At 45.5% G+C, this 22,448-nt stretch overlaps 2 protein-coding genes across 6 annotated transcripts in view; one reads left to right on the top strand and one right to left on the bottom strand.

Annotated features, from left to right (window-relative positions):
- Nucleotides 1-11,754, bottom strand: part of TMEM65 (transmembrane protein 65) — a 52,960-nt gene extending 41,206 nt beyond the window's left edge. For 2 of the 3 annotated variants that reach the window (XM_053929427.2, XM_053929428.2), the window contains exon 1: nucleotides 687-1,515. In XM_053929427.2, the coding sequence (XP_053785402.1) occupies nucleotides 687-987 (301 nt within the window). In that variant the 5' untranslated portion in view covers nucleotides 988-1,515. Of the gene's footprint in view, nucleotides 1-686; nucleotides 1,516-11,732 lie in introns of those variants that run through there. The other variant, XM_053929426.2, reaches the window with a different exon arrangement.
- On the top strand, nucleotides 1,612-17,859 carry TRMT12 (tRNA methyltransferase 12 homolog). Of its 3 annotated transcripts, XM_053929424.1 has the most exons (3): nucleotides 1,612-2,192; nucleotides 5,605-5,674; nucleotides 15,354-17,859. In XM_053929424.1, exon 3 carries the CDS (start codon nucleotides 15,945-15,947, stop codon nucleotides 17,262-17,264), a length of 1,320 nt encoding a protein of 439 aa, XP_053785399.1. In that variant the 5' UTR covers nucleotides 1,612-2,192; nucleotides 5,605-5,674; nucleotides 15,354-15,944; the 3' UTR covers nucleotides 17,265-17,859. The 3 variants fall into 3 exon arrangements, with proteins under 3 accessions (XP_053785399.1, XP_053785400.1, XP_024427988.1); XM_053929425.1 differs by lacking the exon at nucleotides 5,605-5,674; XM_024572220.3 differs by lacking the exons at nucleotides 1,612-2,192; nucleotides 5,605-5,674 and adding an exon at nucleotides 14,336-14,486.
- Nucleotides 17,860-22,448: the final 4,589 nt, after the last annotated feature.

Below are 22,448 nucleotides of genomic sequence, written 5' to 3'. Positions count from 1 at the left end.
TTTCAACCTCTGGGGAAACAACACAAACTGGAGTTTAACTAGCGAAGCACCGAACTTATATGGGCTTACAAGTATGTATCTGCAGTTGCTGGTTTGATCCAGTCTTTCCATTTCCCAGGGAAATGTTTCCTTCGGCTGCTCACGTCAATACAACCAGATGTGTGTGCAAACAATTGGCGGAGAGCATCTCCGCCTATGAAGCAACACCCCTTCTTTGGGGTACCCATGCGTCTTCGTTTCATAACCATTCAAGAAAGTTTCTTCCTGCCTCTCGGGTCTGCAGCACTTTCGGAGGACGCAGGCATGCCACCTGCACGGCAGCACGTTCACGAGAAAGCAGCGAGGACTTAGGGACAAGAGGGCTGGGAAGGGGAGGCACACAGCAAATCAAAACAGCATCGGCTGGCAATGAGGGCTGAGGCTCGGGCTTCTGTGGGTGGGGAAGAACCAGCCAGCCAAGCGTTGGCCCTGGGTGCCTGGCTCGATCGGCACGAGTCCTACTTGCCGCCAGGACACTCAGGAGGCGGAAAGTTGGCCCCTCGGACGTCCCAGGCGCGGGGCTAGGCGGGCAAGGGGGGCTGGCGGGTGGGGTCCCAGGCCGAGGGGCTGCGGGGCATCCCCGGGCAGGCGGGGCAGGGGAGGGCGCCAGGCCCCCAGCCTCATCCCCACGCACCCCCCCATCTTACCTTGGGCGATGGCAATGGACTCGAAGCGGTGCAGCTCCTTGAGCAGGCAGCTCCTCTCGGTGGAGTGCAGGCTGTAGATGAAGTCGCGCGCGCCCTGCGCCGTATTCAGCGCCTCTATGGGTTCCTTCTTGGGATGGGTGCCCAGCCCCCGGGGGCCGCCGGGGGAGCGTCCGGGGACCGCGAACGCCAGCAGCCCCCGCCCGCAGCAGCACCAGGACGGCAGGCGAGGTGGGGCGGCGGCCGGGCCCGGCCTCAGGCTGCCCCTGGTCCGGCTCCTCAGCAGCGGCAGCAGCCGGGACATGGCGGGTTGGGGCGCGGGGACCCCCGCGGCAGTCCCGGAGGGCGATTGCTAGCGAGGCTAAGGCTAGAAGAAGGAGCCGGGCTCAGTCGACCCCGCCCCGATGTCCTCCAGATGGGCAGCCGCGGCGCCGGGAACCATGCACTGCCCGGGCCCGCACGGCGCTCGCCTCCTCTTCCGTTCCCCGTTCCCTTCCAGAAGACTCGCGGCGCCTCCGGTCCCTCGGAGGAGAAAAACTTTGTCTGAGGCGGTAGGGCCGGGAGAGCTCCGGAGAGGGCGGGCGGGCGGTGCGGGCAGGCGCCTCCCAGCCGCGAGGAGCAGGGCGGGCGGGTTCGGCGAGGGCTCGAATCTGTCAGTCTGCCTTTCCAGAGGGATGAGTCAGCCACGCGCCGCCCTCCTCCGGCGCCGCCCTGCTCTCCCGCCGGCTCTCCCACCCTCTTGCCAGCCCTAGTTCCCACTCGGAACCGCTGCTGCGCCCTCCAGGAGGCCAGGTTCCCAGACCCCAACCACCGCCGCTACCCCTAGCGGCGGTGAAAGGGGTAATGGGGCGGGGCAAAGGGGAGGGGCGTGGAGGGGCGGGGCCGCGCAGGCGCAGTCTGCTGGTTCGTCCACGGCGATCAGTGAGCCTGCAAGCGTGCCCACTCCCTCCGGTGCTAGGAGTGGAGGCAGAGAGGGCGCGACCGGGTCGTGCTGGCCTCCGTCACCTTTAAGTCCAGCGGAGTAAATACCGAGGAGGAGCTTTGAGCCCCTCGCCAGCCTGGGTAGTGCAGCTGTCACCCGGCCTGCCTTAGCGCCAGGCCTAAATCTGGGGCTCCTTCGGAACAATGCCCCAGCGTGCTCCACCCCTCTCTCGGCAAGGGCCAGGTGGACACCGGCCAGGCGGCTCCGGACAGCCGCGCTACCGCTCCGAACCTCGCGAGGTCACAGCACCCTACTCAGCTTTTGGAGATTGAAGTGCCCAAGCTGCGCTCTTTGCCAAGTCAGCGCCCACCGTGGCCTCGGGCAGACACTTCGTTCTCTGAGGCACCCACTCTGGGAGCTCCAGTAAGAGGACGAGGCCAGTTCTACCCCTTCGCTAGAAGGGTTTGAGACTGAGAACTTGACCCAGAGACCACCCTTCCTCGTTCTGATGCCTACAGCTTGCAGATTGGTAATGCTGGAGCGCTGGAGGCAAGAATGTCACAGACCTTTCCTGGGTGTTTGTCAAGGTTTGTTTTCTCTATGCCAAAACGAAGAATTTCCCCATTCCCCACTATTTCCAAATGTTCAGGCCCTAGGCATCTTTCAAGACCCCACCTCAGAGTCTTCTACTCTAAGCTTTCCTTTCTCTCTTCATTTGAACGTGTCTTAGAGAATAGATCCACTCAGATACTAAATATGCTCAAGTGTGATCCAGATACAGATCCTTCCCTTACCGTGTCAGTGGCTGCAGCCAACCAAAGCCCTTGTGTGCAGCAGACGTGCTATAGACATGTAATGCAATATGTAAACGTGAGTAGAGGGAGCAACGTTGTCACTAAATCCCCCTGCTCTCAGTGGTTCTCAGAGTATGGTCTCTGCGCGGCAGAGCTTGTTAGACCTGCAAACTCTTGTGCTCCACCCAGACTTCCTGAATCAGAAACTGCGCAGCGGGCCCAGGCAAGTGTGTGTTCACAGGCCCTCCAGGCAATACTGACGCACACAAAAGTTTGGAAACCACTACTTTAACTTACACAGACACGGGAAGCAGGGTTTTTTTTGTTTGTTTGTTTAAATCTCAAGGCCTCTGGTGTAGTAATGACAACTGAAAATGCATTCTGTGGAAACTGTTAAGTTCTTGCAGTGTAGAGATGGTGTTTTGTCCTTCTTGTCTCTGGAACCCTCTGCAGCCCCAGTGTGTGTGCAGGAATCCTCTGCAGAGTTATTTCAGTCTTGAGTTCTTGGTATTGGCACCCCCCTCTCCCTCATATCTCTTACCCCCAGGAAAGTCTGATTCATTGTATTAGGAGTGGGATCCTGGGAAGTAGGGTTGAGAAAAGCTCCTCACTAAGAACCCATCTCCAACAGTCTGCAGGACACCGGCTTTGTGTGTGGGCTCCAGAAACAGATTGCTGAGAGTCTGGTAACTGGATCAACCATTTCCTAGCTAGGTTTTAGTGGTGGGTTGTAACAGTCGTGGTCCCAGTGAATTGTGCCTTATGGTATTCATTCCCCTATGTAGAACTGTCCCACCTTGACTGTGGGTTTGGCCATGTGATTTGCTTAAGCCAATTAGTGAGACATCACAGACCTGGTAAGCAGTTGTTTGTTGGGGCTTGGTGTAATGTGTTTGCTGTATGATTTATGAATATTCCATTCTGCTACAGAAAATAGGAGAAGCTGAAATGTACACACAATTTGCTTATGAGACATGTTACACATAAAATAAATAAAATAAACAGATAAAATGATGGGAAAAATGAGAGTGCTACTTTAGTTAGAAAGACAGGAACTGCAGAAGACTTGGTAGAAAAATCACCTAAGAAATCCTAAATCAATCCTGAGTTAGGATCTTTTGGATGTTTTGCATCCCTGTACATCAGCCATTCAATACTACTTTTTATCATCAGCTCTGTGGCACTTGATTTCTAATGACTTAATCTACATGTTGGAAAGTGCCCATCACTGGGAAAGATATGGTATCTCATGGAAGCAAAGTAAAAAATATAAGGGAGGAGCTATCAATTTGATCTCAAAATTCCTGTCCTCAGTTTCTTGCTCCATGAAGCTCATATGTATGTGTCCACAAACATACCTATAGACAACAAGTCTGTGACTGTCCCACACCCAACATGAAAAGTGCACATGCATACTTAATACCCACACACATGCATGCATGAATATAAACCCATATGACTCTTTCAGGGCAATATTTTGTAACTGTTTTCCCCTTGCAGGCTTCCTATCATGTTTGAAGTTTGGGAGGAGATTGATCAAGATAAATATAGACAATAGGGCTATGAAATGCCTTCTCTTCAAACTTTAAACTCAGACTTTTCGTGAGGCTTCCAAATATTTAGATGCAGTACATACTTGCTTTTCCTGACTCGGATGCAAGGAGACAGGGTCCTCTTTTCCTCTGTCTGGTTTCAGAGCTTTATGTGCGTTTGGAACCACATAGATTTGGGGCTCAGCAACATTAAGGAAGTGGTTAAATCCATGCAAGTGGATGAGGTTGTTTATAGAAAATGTGTAAATGAAAACGTAAGAGGACAGAAACGTGGGAAACAGCATCATTGAAGGGAAAAGCAGTGGAAGAAGAAAGAACCCAGGAAAGGAGTTGAGATGATATGGCAAAAGAAAAAAAAAAAGCTATGGTCACAGACACCAAAGAATGATAACGTTTCTAGAATGAATGGGCTAGAGTTTCAAACGCGGCGGCAAAGTAAAGCAAATTGAGAACAAGAAAGTACTCATTAGAAATGGTGGGTTGAACCCATGTAATTAAGACCATTTTGTATTAAAAGTGCACTAAAATGGAAGTCAGTGGGTCTAAAAGAAGACATAGCCTTGCAAGCACAGAGTTAGTGGGGACTGGATGACAGCAACACAGTAATACATGATGGAAAGCGGGTGGAGGAGTGGTAGCCAGCTCCGTCAGAGAAAGGTGAAAACTAAGCTAACCTAGAAGAAGGAAAATTTGTATAACTGCCTCAAAAAGGTATGGGAATTGGAGGTGCCAGGTACCTCTGAAGGTAGAAATAGAATTGAACTAAAAAAAAAAGACCTAGGTGAAAAATTTCAAGGGAGCAATTATAAAGCCAGATCCTCTCCTACATCCAGTGTAGCTGGGAGATTGCCAGTTCCTTGCCCTAGCAGAAGGCTAGAAGTTTACTAGTGGAGAGACTCTAGGCTTGGGGGCACCAGAAACACCTGAGAGCAAGGGAAGCTCTCCAAAACAAGAGGATTGAGTGAATGCCATATTCTGACTCATGAATCTTAGGCCTCTCCTCTAGGGGAGAGAAAGAACACTCTCTGCTGTCTCTTCTTATAAGGGCACTAACCCTGTCATGAGGTCATGACTTCATCTAAACCTAATTACCTTCCCAAAACCCTATCTCCAAAAAGCAACACAATTTGGGTGGGAGGGACAAACATTCAGTCCACACAAGAAGTGTGTATGTGTGTGTTTATGTATAAAGTAGAGCAAGGAAGTGGAGTAAGAAAGCTAAATCTTTGTCTTTCAGAGTACTTGTGCCAAGTAGGGGTACAACAGGACACAGTAGTACACTGTAAATGGGATAACCCGAGGAGGGTTTATTTCCAGAGGAGCAATTTATAAAGGTGCAGGAGCAGGGGAACTACAAGAGATGGTGTGGTGACCCAAGACAGCAATTGCACTGTCACCGACCTTAGGCCCAAAGGGGTAAAAATGGAGTGCATGGGGACCACAATTTAGAATGAGGGTCAAGTAGAGTAGCCCTCCTTGAGAGAAGCAGTGACCTCCAGTTGAAAATACAGTCAGATAGTGTAGATCATCAAGGATGGAGCCACGGGGATAAATACTCTGATATCACTCTCTCCCTCCCCCATCCTCTCCCCCTCCCTCTCCCTCTCCTCTCCCTCTATTTACCTCCCCTCCCCCTCCCATCTCCTCTTCAGGTTCTCCCCAAAACAACTCAACTGAAAGCCAAAGGGACCATTCATAAACCCATTGATGTGATTCATACAGGTGAGTTTCTCTGAACAGAGAGCAGGGAAGGGGATAGAGAATAGATCCAAGGGACAAACGGAAAATATCCAACACAATGAGCACACACACACGCAAATGAAACAATAGGCATAATCCTATTGTGGACCCAGAGGCAGCTTCTAAAAGCTGAATATAATTGCCTTTCTGAAATAAACATTGGAAATAGGGAGACACGGGGTTGGAAACTGCTTCTTTACATTCTATACTTTGTGGAACTATTTGACTTTTATAACAAAATACAACTTTGATAAAAATAACTTTTAAGTGCTCTTTGGATTTGCAGTGAGAAAATCATTTGTAACCTTTGCCATGGGATTTCGGTTAAGTGCTGGGGGTGGAGGGCAGATTATCGTGGGCTGAGAAGAGGGGCTAAAGTGAGTGGGAGATGAAATCTGAAAGACAGCCGCGTGTTGCTATTCAAACGTTAGTGTCACTTGGCTTAGAGGGATCAGAAGTGCGCTTCCTGTGAATTATGCTGTAATGAGCTCTGTGTACAACTGCTTCGGGCCCACGTGCACAACCCATATTCATGCACAGTTTGGGGTTTTGAAACATCTCTTTGTGCTTTTAGTTACTAAAATGGTTTCTAGCTATTTTCTTAACCTGTTCCCAAATTATCATCTTGCTGCTGACACTCATTCCTCTTGCTGAATTTCCTTTGTATACCTCCCAAACTCAAAGTCTGAACCATCTTGGACCTCCTCTTTTACTTCCAACATGGGTATGGCTTCTCAATTTTAATAGGACTTTTCAGTCCCCGCCCCCCACATCTAACCTTAACAATCTTTTTTTTTTTTTTATCTTGCTGGTACCTAGGACAGAGATGGCTGGTCTTACTATGATGACAGCTCCCTAAGGTTACTGCTATTTTTTGTCTTTTAAATAATAGTATTTCATAAAGTTGAATACTGATTAGAAGAATTGTGGTTACCAGGGGGTGGGGGGAGGGGAATAGGGAGTTGTTCAGTGATACACAGTTACAGTTATTTGGGTGAGTGAGTTCCAGAGATCTGTTGTACAACATAGCACCTGTAGTTAACAACCAGGTGCTGTGTGCTTAAAGGTTGTCAAGGTAGACCTCGTGTTAAGTATTCTCACCAAAACAAAAACAAAAGGACACAAGAGAACTTTTGGAAGTGATGCATATATTCATTACCTTGGTTTCGGTGATGGTATCACAAGTGTATACATATGTCCAAACTTACCAAATGACGTACACTAGATATGTACAGTTTTTTTGTTTGCCAAGTATAATTCAATAAAAAAGAACAAAATAGTGACTCGCTACTTAATGTTAAATTCATCAAATGGCCCTGGCTGGTGTGGCTCAGTGGATTGAGTGCTGGCCTACGAATCAAGGGGTTGCAGGTTCGATTCCTGGTCAGTGCGCATACCGGGGTTGCAGGCTGGGTCCCTGGTGGGGGGCACACGAGAGGCAACCACACATTGGTTTTTCTCTCCCTGTCTTTCTCCCTCCCTTCCCCTATGTCTAAAAATAAATAAATAAAATCATTTTAAAAATTCAACAAATGTAATGAGTGTGTATATGTACAGGACACTGTGCTAGCTGCTAAGGGAAAACAAAGATGAATTAGGCAGGGAAGACTCCTTCAAGTTGCTTTTAAGTGAGATGCCCTATGTGCTAGAACACAAGGAGACAGTTCAGACAAAGAACTCATATCTTCATGGAAAGCATCTCCAAGAGCCACCTCAAGAGGGAGAAGGCATTTGAGCTGGGGCCTGAAAAATGGAAAAGATGAGACATGTAGAGAAAATGGGGAGGTACCACTTCACACCTGTTAAGATGGCAAGTACCAGAAAGATAAGAGCTAACAAGTGTTGGCTAGGGTGTGGAGAAAAGGGAACCCTTGTACACTGCTGATGGGAATGTAAGTTGGTACAGCCATTATGGAAAATAGTATGAAGCTTCCTCAAAAAAATTAAAAATAAAACTACCATATGATCAGTATCTCAAAGAAATATCTGTATTCCTATGTTCATTGCAGCATTATTCACAATAGCAAGATATGGAAATAACTTAAGTATTTGTCAACAGACGGATAGATAAAGAAAATGTGGTATATTGTTAAAATAAAATACAGTGGCAGACAAAACCACTTAAGCCATGTAAACAAAATTTAATCTAGCTTATTTCATTAATGTGAGCAAAACATTTCTCCCTCCATCACTTCTCAGGCGCTGTGAAGTTAAATGATTCAGTCTGCCAATCAATTTCATAGTAATAGCTAATCATTTAGTATTCAGCACAGGGAAGACTCTGTGCTATGTACTTCACATACTTCATCTCCTTTAATCTTCTTAGGCTTCCAAAGGAGCTTTGTTATCTCCAGCTTAGAGATAAGAATAATAATGACGATGATCATAGCTCAACCTTTTCCAGGTACTGTGCTACACCTTTAATATAGATTACTTCTCTCACTTTCATTGATAACCCTATTATGCAGGAATATTTTTAATCTCCATTTTTTAGATGAAAAACTAGTGATACAGTACAGGCAGGGTAAGTGACTTGCCCAAGCAATGATGGACAGGATTCAAACCTCTGGTCTCTGTGACTGCAGAGTTCAAGCTTTTCTCCTCTCTAAGGCCCAGCCAAGTTCAAGCACAGACCGGTTGACCTTAGAGCTGAGAGACAGCGAATTACTGTGACCTTGTCTTTGTATAAGTGTCAAGGTTTCTCTTCATCCCCACAGCCATCATCTTAGTCCTGGCCCGTCGTCTCTGCTCTACACCACGATAGGCTCCAATTTAGGGGTGCCCAACCCACGGCCTGCATGGCTATGAACGCAGCCCAACACAAAATTGTAAATTTACTTAAAATCTTTTTTTTCCTCATCAGTTTTTGTTAGTGTTTGTGTATTAATGTGTGGCCCAAGACAACTCTGCTTCTTCCAGTGTGGCCCAGGGACACCAAAAGGTTGAACACCCCTGATAAATGGTTTCCCTGATTTTGATCCATCCTCATTCAAATCCATAATCCTTAAAGCAGAAAAAATGGTAATCTTAGAACATAAATCATATAATTTCACTGTCTTGCTTAACCCCTCACTCTTGTTCTCATGGCTTATAATGGGATCCTAACTCATCGCTGAGTCCTACTAGTACTTATTCGACCTATCTAACCCCCATTCACATCTGAGACCTGATCTCCTTACATGCTGCCCTTTGCTCTACACTTCAGCCACGAACTTCCCTTATGATCCAGGAACGCACCTATTTTGTCACTGCTTCTGGGTTTCTGCCGCTGCTGTTCCTTCTGTAGTGCTCTGCTTCTCAACTTCCCCATGCCTCTGCCCCTCTCTCTCTAGCTCTCTTACACACACACACACACACACACACATCCCTCATCACTCTTTTAATTACATGGTTAACATCTTATTCCCAGCAACGCCTATTCCTCCTGCAGGCAAGAACTGGGTTTTATTCAGCTTTGGGTCTCTGGTGCCTACCAGTACATAACAGGTGCACAATAAATGCTTGCCAACTGAACAAATAGTAAGAGGAAGTCTAAACATATTGTAAAAGGACAATAAAAATAGCTAAGTTTACTTTTTTGAGACAGCCCATAGTTAGAACGTTCGGAATTTAGCTGTGAGCTCATAGCAACCAACATGCTGGCTACAACTAAGGCATATTTGGGCTCCTGACAACTGGATGTTAATTCAAATGACTGTGAAAGCTTCTCACACTTATGTTTCCCTTATCTTTATCCCATGGGTTTCTTTAACTGATAAATGCAATGGAAAAGAACACAGGCTTCGTGATGATAGGGACATCCTCTCTCTGTTTCACCACCGTATCCCTTGCACATATTACATGCTCATTAAATTTTTTTTAATGAATCAGTCAAGTTCAATAACAGTTCAAACAAAGTACTCCTATCCCCACCAACAAATAGCCTGAAAATCTCAAACTCAAATTTGAAATGTAAATATGCAGATGGTATTTTATAAAAAAGAAACCACTACTTTCTTTTTTGTTCCTCAGAGAGGAACACAGGTAAGTCAATTTCCTCGTTAAAAAGATTAGGCTGAATGAACCCAAAGGTCTCATAAGTTATAAAATTCTGATTCCAGGACCATATGTGAGGCATTTGGCACAGCAGGTGACGTGCTCACTGACAAGTAATTGGGTTCATGGAACGTGGGTGCAGTCAACACCGCAGTTTAGTAGTGACTTTGACCGGAGCATTAGCAAGGACTTTGCACTAATTGGTTTCCGAGCTTGACGACCGCACATTCCTGTTTCTAGATCGGTTTGTAGCTTAGGAACAGTTTTTCAAAGACTTTCAAAAGAAGCCTGTGAATTCTTCCTCATCAGTCCCAGCTTACGATGGCAAGGCCAAGTACTGGAATAGAAAGAACGCTGGTTCTGGAGCCAGAATTGTGACAAGTCCCTAGCTCTGCCTGCACTATCTGCATGGCCTTAGCTATACACCATCTTCCGCTTGTGAGATTGTCTTTCACGTGTAAGTAAAACTGTACCATGTCATTTCTAAAATATTTTCAAGTTCCGAAGATTCATGATGCTAAGAAAGTATAAAAGCTTATAAACACACACATGTTATTCTCGTGTTTTTAAAATGCCCAGTGCTTCCCACTGTGCTCAACAGAAAATCCAGACCCCTTAGCCCGGTCTAAATCTCTCGTACACTCCTGACTCCTCCACCTGCTCTCAGCCCCGGCCACTGCTGGCTCACTGCTGTCCAGGCAGGTCGCTGCACCAGGATGGAGCACGTTATTCCCACCAGCTGGCCTGTTCTGCCCCCAGCCTCCCTAACAGTCATGGGTGGTGAGGGGACCCTTTCTGTCCCAGAGTAGTAAGGGTCATTCTGAGGCTGAGAAGGGGCCTGGTTTACTGAGGATTTCCCTAAGCAGCTACACCAGCCCTCGATTTTTATATTAAAAATATATACCTCCCACCCATTGTTGAGCAGCTGTTTGTTGGGGTTTCCATTACTTGCTGCCAAACACACTCACACCTCTTAATTAGTTATGTTAGTAAGGGCTGTCTAATAGAGATGAATGTAGAAACACTGGTGGGGAATTCTAGGACCCTTGACAAGCCCTGGCCATTCAAAACCAAGAAATCGCCCCCAAAGCTTCCACTACTTTGGGGCTGCTTTTGCTGCCATCTAGTGGCAATGTTTTAGAACTAAAACACTTTCCGGCCGGGAATTGTTTTTCCTGCAGCTCTTTCTTCTTCCATCTCCCATTGATTCGTTCACCTGTGTGTTCCTTCTACTGTGTGTGGCAGTTTCTCATAAGTGCAATAAGGGAACACAATAATTATAAATGGGGGGGAATCCAGCTCCTTGCCCCCTGAAACTTAATACACTTGGGGGGAGAAAGCCATAAACCAAATTAAAAAATGAAAAACTACGACGGGAAAGGGCTACAAGAATATGGTGCTACGAGAATAAACGGTAGAGATTTGACTTATTGGGGAAATGTGTGGGAAGTTAGAGACGCTTTTCCTGAAGATGTTTTGACTGGCCCGAGATCTCAGGAGTAAGTGGCTAGGGAGCTTTCCGGGCAATGAGAGAAGTCATGAAAGTGAGCGGCAGTGAGGGGAGGGGCGTGTTCTGCGCACGGGAATAAGAGAATGCTACATGTTCAGATCAGCACTTGATGCCAGACAGTCCAGTGTCTGACTCGAGACTATGGGTGTGAATTATTGTGACCATCGAGTTATTTTACCCTGCGAAGGGGCTGCAAAGCTATCAGCTGACAGATACCTACAGAACACTCAACCCAACAGCAGCAGAGGGCACACGTCATAATTGAGTAATCCATTGTTGTCCATTGTTTTGAATAATTCATATGAGAGCTAGAGCTTGAAATTTTACAGTATTTAAATTTATAAAAACTTTAAAATAGCAAATTTTAATAAAATATCCTATATGAAAAGTTCTCACTTTCATTTCGTCATAAATACGACTACTGAATCTTTGTGTTCTCCAGTAAAATCCCAATATGACTCACTTTTATATAGTGATGACTGTGTTTTTACTTACTGGTTTGCAGTGTTTCAAGTGGAAACAGTCAAATGAATACTGGAAACTCATGGGCTGTAACCAGAAGGCAGCCCCAGGTGGGCCCCACTGCCGCTGGGCTGTCCTTCCCCTGCTCAGGCAGGGACAGCCATCTACAGTTCCTTTCCTGTGACCCGCTGGTTATATAGGAATATGTCGTTTAATTTCTACATACTTGGAATTCCCAGTTTCCTTGTAATTGATTCCTAGTTTCCTTCCACTGTGGTCAGAGAATATACTTCGATTTCAATCCTTTTAAATTTATCAAGGCTTGTTTTATGGCTAAGAATATGGTCTGTCATAGATTTCTTAATGAATTTCAAGATAACCACCAGTGTATGACACTTTCCAGAACTGACCAGTTTGTTAAATCTTAATTGTAGCCATTGCTAAAAATACCTAAGACCAGTTGCTTACCGTGACTTTGACCTTGAAATATTTAAATACTGACAGTGTGTTTGGAAACTTCGTTCTAGTTTTGACTAGTATGTTCTGAGTAGCTTTGAGTAAATAATTTATTGTTCCTGTTTATGACATTGCTCCCTTCCTTTTGAGTAAACTTTGGTGCATAAGTTCAAATAAAATTTATGATTGAGGAGGTGATTAAGATTAGAATAAAGTGATAAGGTATTTTTCCAGAAAGTATGCATATAAAATATTGTCTTAATGATTAAGTTGTACTAATGAACCCCATATTCTGCCAGCGTCTGCAGTAGTCTTTTGATGTTAATTAGGTACCTTTGAAATCATTACCCTTCGGGTGTCTATAGGATATCAGGAAGGTGTGACATTGGGCAGGTAGGTTATTCAGGCCTCAAAGGTCAATGCATCACTGACCTTTGCATTAAGGTCAATGCAGTAAGTACTTATTAAATTCCTACTTTTCTATCAGTTCCTTGAAGGCAAGGATCATGTATTTTTCATTCCTCCCATTAGTGGATCATGATTATCTGGAACATATAAAGTTCAGTAGTATGTCTTCAAAGATTTAAAAGCTGGATAAGAAAATCCCAAATTATAAACAGATTAGTTTACATTGGTTTCACTTTTCATAACATAGTCTTCTATAGAAATATGTGTGTTTCCTTAGAAATAACTAAATAAATAGAAATGATAATAAAATATATTAATAGTCATAAGCGAAGGTGGGAAGTCCACTTGGGGAGTTGGAAGAAAAGCTGGAGACAAGGGCACTGTCACTTGGACGGAGAGAAGGGATTCCCTGGAGAACGATGCAACAGGTAAAATCCATTAAAAATGGAGATGGCTTTGTCGTGAGCACTGAGGACAAGGGAGAGGCCTGAGTAAAAGAAAAGTCCCAGGTTTGTGACATGAGCATCTAGGGGAGTGGCAGGGGCATTTCACAAGCTAAAGAGGAATAGGGAGATCACAAGCTTAGTGCATCAATTAGTCTTCCCGGTGTCAGGATGACCATGGAACAAAAGGTGACCTAGAGAGAAAAAAACACTGTAACAGAAGACTTCTTTCATCTCCCACTACCGATAAAACTAAAGGGAGTTTCCGTTTGTTTGGGACCCAGAAAATAGCTTCCTCACTGCACCATAGATTTTCTAAAGATTTTTCTAACACAAAAAATAACATTTCTTCATTACATGCAATTTGTCACTAGAGAAAAACTGAAGTACCAAAGAAAATGGAATCACCTATAATTATATCACCTACAGGAAATCACTGTGAATCGATGTTCACATGTTAGAGCTTGCCCTTATACACTGGATTAAATACGTAAATAAAAATGTGCCACCATCTGGGGCACAAATGTATATTTTGTAATTCAGTACTGCATAAGGAGTAACCTCCCATGTCATAGCGATTTCTTATAATTATCATAATAATTGTATAATATTTCCATCTAAAGCATGTATCATGATTTATTTAACATTTCATATATAGCTTTAAGTAAAAAAGCAAGAGTATTTTAGTTTATCAGTCTTTGTCTGAATTTCTGATCATTTCTGCATTCATGGACTAAAGTACTCTTTGAATGGGAATGAACCTAGGTGTTCAAGTCTTTTGGTTCCTCAAAGCAGTCAGTCTCTTAATAGGTATAGTATTTGCCAAGCAGTTACTTAGGGCCGGGAACTAAACAAGGTGCTGGGGATATGGCAGTAAATAGAAAAAGAACATCTCCTCTTTATAAGAGTATTTGCTATCAGGGAGACAGCTATTTAAGAGTAAAAAAGTAAATAGCAAGCGAGGGCTAAAGAAGAAACTAACAAAGTGTTAAACAGACCTAACAGTGGAAGAGAGTGACACTTACAGAGACAGTGTGAAATAAAGACCCCCCCAAGAAGATGACCTCAAGGCAAATCCCCAGCCACTGCATCATCTAGAGGAGGGCATTTCAGACAAAGGGAACAGCAAGTGCAAAGGTGAAGCACAAGAAAAGACTCGGCCTAATTTGGAAACTGAAAGGAGGCTGGTGTCCCTAGAGTGTGTTTAGCCTGGGGAACATTTCCAACTCAGGATGAGCTGTAGGAGTGAGACCATGCATCGTCTGGAGGGCCAGGGCCAGGAGCTTGTTTGTTGAACAAAGGGTAGGCAGCAACTGTTTTTCAGCAGGGAGGGATAGGATCAGAACCTATGTTTTGAAAACTCTCTGGCTGGTTGCTATGTGGAGAATAGAGAAGAAGGGGAGAGTCCTAATGAGGAGGCCAGTGAGGAGGCAGCGGCTGTAGTCTGTGTGCCAGAGGGCGGCTGGGGGAGTCCAGAGAGGTAAGCTAACTTGGTACGCACTTGGGAGTATGTGGAGGATATAAGCTCACGACAGCTAACTATCCCATGGTTGAGGAAAGGGGGGCAGGGAGGCGATTGAAGATATTTTCTAAACTGTGTGCATGAGAAAATGGGTGGGTGCTGGACGGTATGGTACTCTATTATACAGGTGGGGGCAGCGCAACAAGCAATCTGTTTTAGACATATTAACTGTGAGTTGCCCACTAGACCCCAAGTTGGGATATCAAAGACACAACCAGTCTTGGAGATGAAGTGAGAGATACGGAGCGGTGGGAGACACAAACTGGGGAAGAGCAGTAGGAATAAAGAGTCCAGGGAGAGGTTGGTTCAGACAGCAAGGGGCAGCAGGTGGCAGCATGTTTGTATACTGGTGGGAATAATCCAGGAGAGAGAAAGAAAAAATGAAAGCTCGGGATACTGAGACCCTCTCGGTGCCCCATGTACCTTTGGTACCCTCCACTCCTCTATACGCCACTCAATGGCTTCTACCTGCGAGCATTTAGAAGCCTTTGCCTGTGGCTTTCTCTGCTCACTGGAATTATTTTATCCCAAGTCCAGGGTAGACTAGAAATGCTGGGGAATTAATGCGCATCCCCTCCCCCACCATCATCCCTCAACCAGTGAGAGATGTGGGTTGGTAAATAAATTCCCAACTTTCACATGCTTTAGTTGGAATGCCCCGAGGCATGTGTCCAACCCGTGGCTGAGGGCCACATGCAGCCCAAATCGGCCCAACACAAAATGGTAAATTTACTCAAAGCCTTTTTATTTGCTCATCAGTTTTTGTTAGTGTTTTGTTAGTGTATTTAAAGGGGATTGTTGCCAAGACAACTCTTCTTCTTCCAGTGTGGCCCAGAGATGCCAAAAGGTTGGACACCCCTGTCTCCAACCTTGGACAGTGAGATGGTGACGACTATGCTTGCAATGAAAAGGAGTGAAGAAGCTACATCGTACTCTTCACTCAGCAAATAAGGCGGCTGCTGATGCTGACCTGAGAGAGCAGCACGAGGCTGCGGGCGTCCGTTCTCCAAATTCGGCCCATCACTCCAGGTTCACTTCCCTCTTTGGATTCCTGAGCAGCATTGAAGAGCGCGCATGAGGGTTCTGGAGGATACCCACTAGTTTGAAGTTTTTAAGGTCACACAATTCCTTGTTATTATGAACTTCCTGTTACGGTGAAGCAAGTAACGGGCGGTCACAATAAAGATGGCAGCGGCGGCTTCACCACGGCAACGACGACGCCAATCGTCCACGGGTGCAGCAACAGAATCTGGTTCTGGCCTGCAAGTTTGACGTCACTTCCGCTCCTGGCGCAGAGACGTGCGCGCCTCTCTTCCTGCTGTGGCTGTGAATGGACCCGGGGAGGTGAGTGTCTGTGGACTCTGAGCAGAGGGAGAGTGTCGCGGAGGGAATCCAGAGGAATGCGAGGCCACGAATATGGAGAGGGGAGGCGGGAAGCCCGCGGCTGTTGTCGCAGTTGTGACTGAGCCTCGGTTTACCCAGCGATGCAGGGACTATCTCGAGAAGGAGAAACTCTTGGACAGACAGCACCGCGTGGAAAAGATGCCGGATGGCACCGTGGCGGTACCCGTGCGGGGAGAGGCGCTCCTTGAGCAGCACCTGCAGGAGCTGAGGACTCGTGTGGCTCCAGGCAGCACCTGTACGCTAACGCAGCTCTCGGATCCTATTCCTTCAAAGAAGGCCCAGGGTTGTTCACCTGCCCAAAGGCTGTGTCTTGAGGTGAGTCGCTGGGTAGAGGCTCGAGGAGTGCCGTGGTCGGCTGAGTTGGAGGCTGATTTGCCTCGATCTTGGCAACGGCACGGTAACCTCTTGTTGCTGAGTGAGGACTGTTTCCAAGCCAAGCAGTGGGAAAATCTGGAACCAGAACTCTGGGAGATTGTTGCCTCGGCACTTGGCGTCCAGCGTTTGGCCAAACGAGGACGGGTATCACCGGATGGCACTCGAACTCCATCAGTGACATTGCTGCTGGGCGACGATGGCCGGGTTGAGCATGTGGATAATGGGATCCGATATAAGTTTGACATAACCCAGTGCATGTTCTCCTTCGGAAACATCACTGAGAAGCTTCGAGTGGCATCGCTGCCCTGTGTTGGACAAGTGCTGGTGGATCTCTACGCAGGGGTTGGTTATTTTACGTTGCCCTTCCTAGTTCATGCTGGTGCTGCCTTCGTCCATGCCTGTGAGTGGAACCCCCATGCTGTCGATGCTCTGAGAAATAACCTCGAGATTAATGGAGTAGCAGATCGGTGCCAAATACACTTTGGGGACAATAGAAAATTGAAGCTCTCAAACGTTGCAGACCGGGTGAACCTGGGGCTGATTCCCAGCTCTGAAGAAGGCTGGCCCATTGCTTGCCAAGTGCTACGAAAGGACACTGGGGGCATTTTGCATATCCACCAAAATGTGGAATCTTTCCCAGGGAAGAATCTCCAGCCTCCTGGAAGAGGTGAAATGGGGAAGGAGCACTGGCCTTATCCTCAGCAAAATATCACCAACCGATGGGAAAGCGAAGCTCCCAGGGATTCCAGGAGAAAAGTGCCGTCAGCAGCCATCAAACCAGAGTGGCACAGATGGGCAGAATCTACAGAAACTCGCATTGTCGCTCTTCTTCAGCAGGTTCACGGGAAGCCATGGAAGACACAAGTCTTGCACATCCAACCAGTGAAATCCTACGCTCCCCACGTGGATCACATAGTGCTGGATCTGGAGTGCCGCCCCTGTGCTCTGGTTGGCTAGAGAAGGTAGATGCTGAGATAGGAGGATCTCCGTGCCAGTGACCCTCAGTGCATCAGCTCAGGCCGGGTGCTCACCCCTCTCGTCTCTGGGTAATCTGAATATTTTGTGCCTGAAAGCAGGCTCTAGACCAGTCCACACCACTTCACTTGTCTTCCGTTGATCACACTGAGGATGAGCTACATATCCGGGAGAAGCAATGTGGCTCACTGACATGAGGCCCGTCTGTGCAATCAATGAATCCGAATTCTGACCTCAGTTCGGTCTGACCTTGGGCACACGGTTTCAATATTCTTTTGGCCTTGGATTTTCTTATTTGCATATGAAGGTTTCTTTGAACTGCCTCATGTGGCTTTTTTTAACAAGTAGTTGTACATAGAGCATTGGTTATTTCAGAGTGAAAGGCATTGCTCTTTCCAAAATCACTCTGGTTGCAATTTGGGAAATTGACTGGAGGGTGGCCAGTATGGAAGTAGACCAGTGAGAAGGTTCCTGTGGTTGTCCAGGTGATGGTGGCTTGGACTAGGGTGGTGGCATTGGGAGGTGGATGGACTTGAGAAATAAAATCGATGGGACTAAGCAATGGCATCCATATCAAGGCATTAAAATGGTGCTATTTTGTTATTATCACTGACAAAATATGGAGGGAAAGGGACAAAAGTTACTCTATTAACTCTATTCTCCTACTTTGGCATTCCTAAATGCGTGGTTTGGAGGGGGGTTGTGTGCATGTCTTAAATATTGGATTTATTGTGGTAGGAAAAGGGATAAAATGACTTTTTTATATTGTAGGGAAACTAGATTTTCAGTCTTAAGCTTGTGTATTAGCTGCCAAGTGCTAGTTATTTTAAAAGTTCAAATTAAAACCTCAGATTTTTAAAGGCTTCAGGCTCCCTTTTCATCTTCCTTCCTGGCCAACAACATCAAGACCAACTGGAGGAGCTGTAGGGAATGTGAGGTGTTCTCTAGGGTTTCAAGCCTCCCCTCATTTTATGGCTGCCTGCCATCACCACTGTTTACCCTTAGGGTGACTAATTGTAATGAATCACTACTCTTTATCGTTGGGAGGACTCATTGTAGAGAATCACTCTGTTTGCCTTTGGGGTGACTAATTGTGGAGAACTGCTTCTCAGAGCTTTATTTCGGTGCACTTTGAGGCCATCTGGGCTTGTTTGCCTGACAAAGGAAATACAGAAAAGTGTGTGGCTTTATCAGGATTACGATTGTACCAAGCATTTGGCCAGCTGGTGTTGGGCTGGGCTGGTTGTCCTTCTTGAAACAGTGGCACTAAAGACAGGATTGGTGTTGTGTGTGTTATTCCAAAATAATACGTGTCTACTATATACATGAGCCACAGGAAATATATTCATTAGACACTGTTCCTGCCGCTGAGGAGCTCACACCTTAGCAGCAGAAATAACACAAATACTCAGAGAATTGGAGTCCAGTGGAATAAGTGCCAGTGAGTGACAGCGTGTTGTAGGAGTGCAAAGGTGGGGAAGAAAGGTTCCAAGAAATGAACGATGAAGTCTTTAGAGAGTTAGTGTTTGAACTGGCTCTTAAAATCCGGGTAAAAGTTTAGTAAGTGGAGTCAGGGTGAAAACAGATTCTAGTTGAAGAAAATAACAGGTGCAGAAGTTTGAATGCTCAGAAAATGTTTGGAACATTGCCAGTAGATCAATTTGGAACAGAGGAAGCAGTGAGAGAGAGATGTGTGGAAGGTGGGGGCTGTTGTAAGGATTGAAAAAGAACAAGTGTCTTGTACACGGTAAGCCCCCAGAAGTGTTAGCTGTCATGTGATCCCATCACAAAAGTAGCTTTTCTGTGTTTGCCTTCATCATCTCCTCTGGTGCATATTGAGTTTGTTCTCACGTGTGTGCCTGTGGCTTTCTTGCCTCAAAGTAAAGATGCCAAGCTGGGGCTTGAAACAATATGGGGAGGAAGGCGGGGGCAAACAGTGAGGAAGAGGAGTCAGACAGCCACATGTCCAGTAGCTGAGGAGTTACCTTCCTGCCTTTAGCTATGGATAGGCAGCACCTGAATGAATTCATTCAACCTGATGTGTATATCGGCCCTGGGTTCACTGGTGAAAGAAAACTGACATGGTTCTGAAAGTTTTAGGGGCCAGTGATCTGTTTAAGTGCCAAGATGCCTTCTTCACAGGAAAGAACAAATTCTTGCATCTTATTCATTTTATCAATATCCTGCCACCAAAGAAACACACTAAGCTCTTTAGGCTTTGTGGAAATTTACAATTGGGAATACTGCCCTGACTCATACACAGGGTGACAGAAGGCTGCCAGTTTTCGGTGGGATCCAGAGCATGTAAAACTCTGTAGCAGGTGCAGCTTGCACTGTAATTAGTCTTGTTGGATGGGCCATTCATTCCAGAAGATTCTTTGGGGCAGTAGTATCTGTGATAAGCAGAGCAGCCATGAGAGTTAAGCTCCAGTAGGAGAATCACAAGGTAGACTCCTAGCGTTCTGTAGCAAGGCCAGGTCATCTGCAGCAGAGAACATGTCATTGAAAAATGGCTCTTCGCATGCTAATGGGCCTTGTAGGAACTAAGCATCTCAAAAGACAGCAAATGACCCTGTAGCCAGATTGTCCAGTATGGGCTGGGTTTTGCCAGACCCACAAGACAGTCCATCATAAGATGGAAGTGGTACATTGGGAATTGATGACAACCAGGGCCAGAGAAAACAAATAGGTGCACAGCCAGGTGGGCCAGACTCCCATGGCTTACTTACCATTCTTGCACCAGTGTCCTTTCCTCAGCTCACAATTTTGGCTGCTTGAGAGGCTCTTATGTCTGTCTGAAGGAGGACAAAAAAGCCAGAGCTAAGTTCACTGACTGGTTTTCTTGGAATAGGGATTGGAAACAAAAATAATCTGCTGTTGCCCTATAGTCCTGCTCAGGAGTGTCTTAAAAGATAGCAGCGAGGGAAATCGTCCCCAAAGGTAGCATTTTGGGGAATGTTCTGGTCATCCACTTAGTGTGGAAAGAGAAGTGGCCTGAAGTAAGACTCTGCCTTCATGGCAAGTGGCAAATAGGTTGGCTAGTTGAGCAGGGGCCTGGAATGGGAAAGATGGGGAGATCAGAGACAAGGAAGCCTGGGAAAGAAGCAGTAGAGAACTCTGGGCTAGGGCACATGTGTAAAGAACTTTGTGTGGTGTAACAGTGCTTGCCAGGGACCATCTACCATGGAAGAAGCACTCATCAACCATGTAAACAAAAGACTTGGCGGGTTAACTTCAGCGACTGCAATCATCAGCTACCCCAGTAATGTCATGATGGGTTCATGAACAAAGTAGTCATGTTGCAGAGATGCAGGGTAGCAAGAGGTCAGCAGTGTAGCTTCCACTCACCAGGGAGCCACTCCCTACAGTTCAGCCCTGAGCCCTTGACGCAACACCATCTCTTAAGGAAACCAAGCTGATGCTTGGTAGCAAGCTGATTACATTGGGCTTCTAGGCTGGAAGGACAGTGATTCATCGTTACTAGAATCTTTCCATCTCCAGGTATGAGCTTGCCTTTCCTGCCTGCAAGATGTTGGCCAGCACTACTATCCAAGGGTTTACAAGTGTTTGATCCATTAATATGTATCCTACATAATACTGTCTTTGACCCAGGGTACCCACTTTACAGCAAAGGAGGCATTTTAGTGGGCAATGACCATGGCATTCACTGGTCCTATCACATACTACACAAGCTAGAAAGTGTTGGTCTGATGGAGTGATGGGAAAACCTTTTGAAAGTAATCATGCCCCCACTAAGACACCATATAACCTCTAAATCAATAGCCATTATATAGTTCACATCCCTTATAGATAGAAAAGTCAGGTCTGGGAACGAAAGGGCTGATGAAAACATTGATAGAAAATTCCAACTAGTTTTTACACATCCTACGTTTGAAAGGCTTTTTAGAGCCAGTAAAAGGTGTTTGAATCATTAAAGCTGAACAAACAGATTGTTATTTTTGTCCACAAGTAATTTATGTATATGAAATGTGTGTGCATGCACACACACACACACCCGCATTGCTCTGGATACACTCAATGTAAATACACACCTGAGTTGTGCAACATTCAAATCAGTGTAGAAACCAAAGATTACATTCAGTGAGTTGTAGTTATTTCTTTGAAGGCTTATCTTCTATTTTAAAAATTCCTAAGCATCTAAAAGCTACCTCACTGATATAAATTTAGTTTTAAAGTAGTATTTTAAAGTACTTGACAGGATCTTAGTCAAACTTTCATTTTATGGATAGTGAGAGTAAGATGTAGAAAGTTTAGTATACGTGCCGCCGAAGGGCGGGCGAGATGTAGACAGAAGAGACTTGCTTGAAGGCAGAGGTGAGAAAGATAAGAATGACTATGCCACCACTCCTGAAAGTTCTTGGCCCACGATGCAATTTAGTTTGAATTAGAAATTCTTATCCTAATAAAATTTGTGCATCAAACTAAGATAGGAAACTGTTAAAACGTTGATAAGAACTGAAGCATTTGCTTATGTTTAAAAGCTTTTTATTTAGTATTTATTATATTTAACTTTTTAAGTAAAAATTGGATGACGCCCATGAACTTTCATTTTCCATTTTGCATGATCATAATATAAACTTACATCCTGTCTCCTTACCATACTCCTCATTTAGATTAGTCCTTGTGGACCTCTTTCTCCACAATGGCCTCTCTTTTTGCTTTAAATTGCAATTAGGGCAGAATAACAGGTGGGTTAAGTAGTTAATTTACATCTCTGAGGTTTCTCTGCAAGCCTTCATAGTTCTCTCGTTTTACCAAGTTTGCTCTCCTTTGGGAATTTTGTCAAAACCGCAGGGTTATTCCCCAGATGTGCAGTTTAGGAAGATTAACCCCACGGAAGTAAAGAGACGGGATTAGAAAAATGGTGATCATAATGATACTGCAATAAACAGGCAAGCTACAGTAGGGTCTCGGGTCAGGATACTGCCGGTGGCCATAATAAGGAAACAGGTACGAGAGACTGTCAAGAAAAAAGAGATAGGTAAGATTTGAACGCAGCTTGGCTATGGGTAAAAAAAGGAAGGAGTCAAAGATGCCTGAAATCGTAAGCTCCGGGTAGCCTTGAGTTCGAATCCTGCATTTGACTTAAGTAGCTTTGGACTTAGTGGCCACCTAACTTTTTGATCTTGATGACTAATCTAAGCC

The sequence above is a fragment of the Desmodus rotundus genome, chromosome 8, assembly GCF_022682495.2.
Source record: "Desmodus rotundus isolate HL8 chromosome 8, HLdesRot8A.1, whole genome shotgun sequence".
Lineage (NCBI taxonomy): Eukaryota > Metazoa > Chordata > Mammalia > Chiroptera > Phyllostomidae > Desmodus > Desmodus rotundus.
Note: the sequence above shows the minus strand (reverse complement) of the source record. Positions and strands in the feature narration are given on the sequence as shown.

Excerpts from the sequence above, each read along its gene's own strand:
- TRMT12 (XM_053929425.1), top strand. The coding sequence starts at position 15,945 with ATGGAGAGGGGAGGCGGGAAGCCCGCGGCTGTTGTCGCAGTTGTGACT.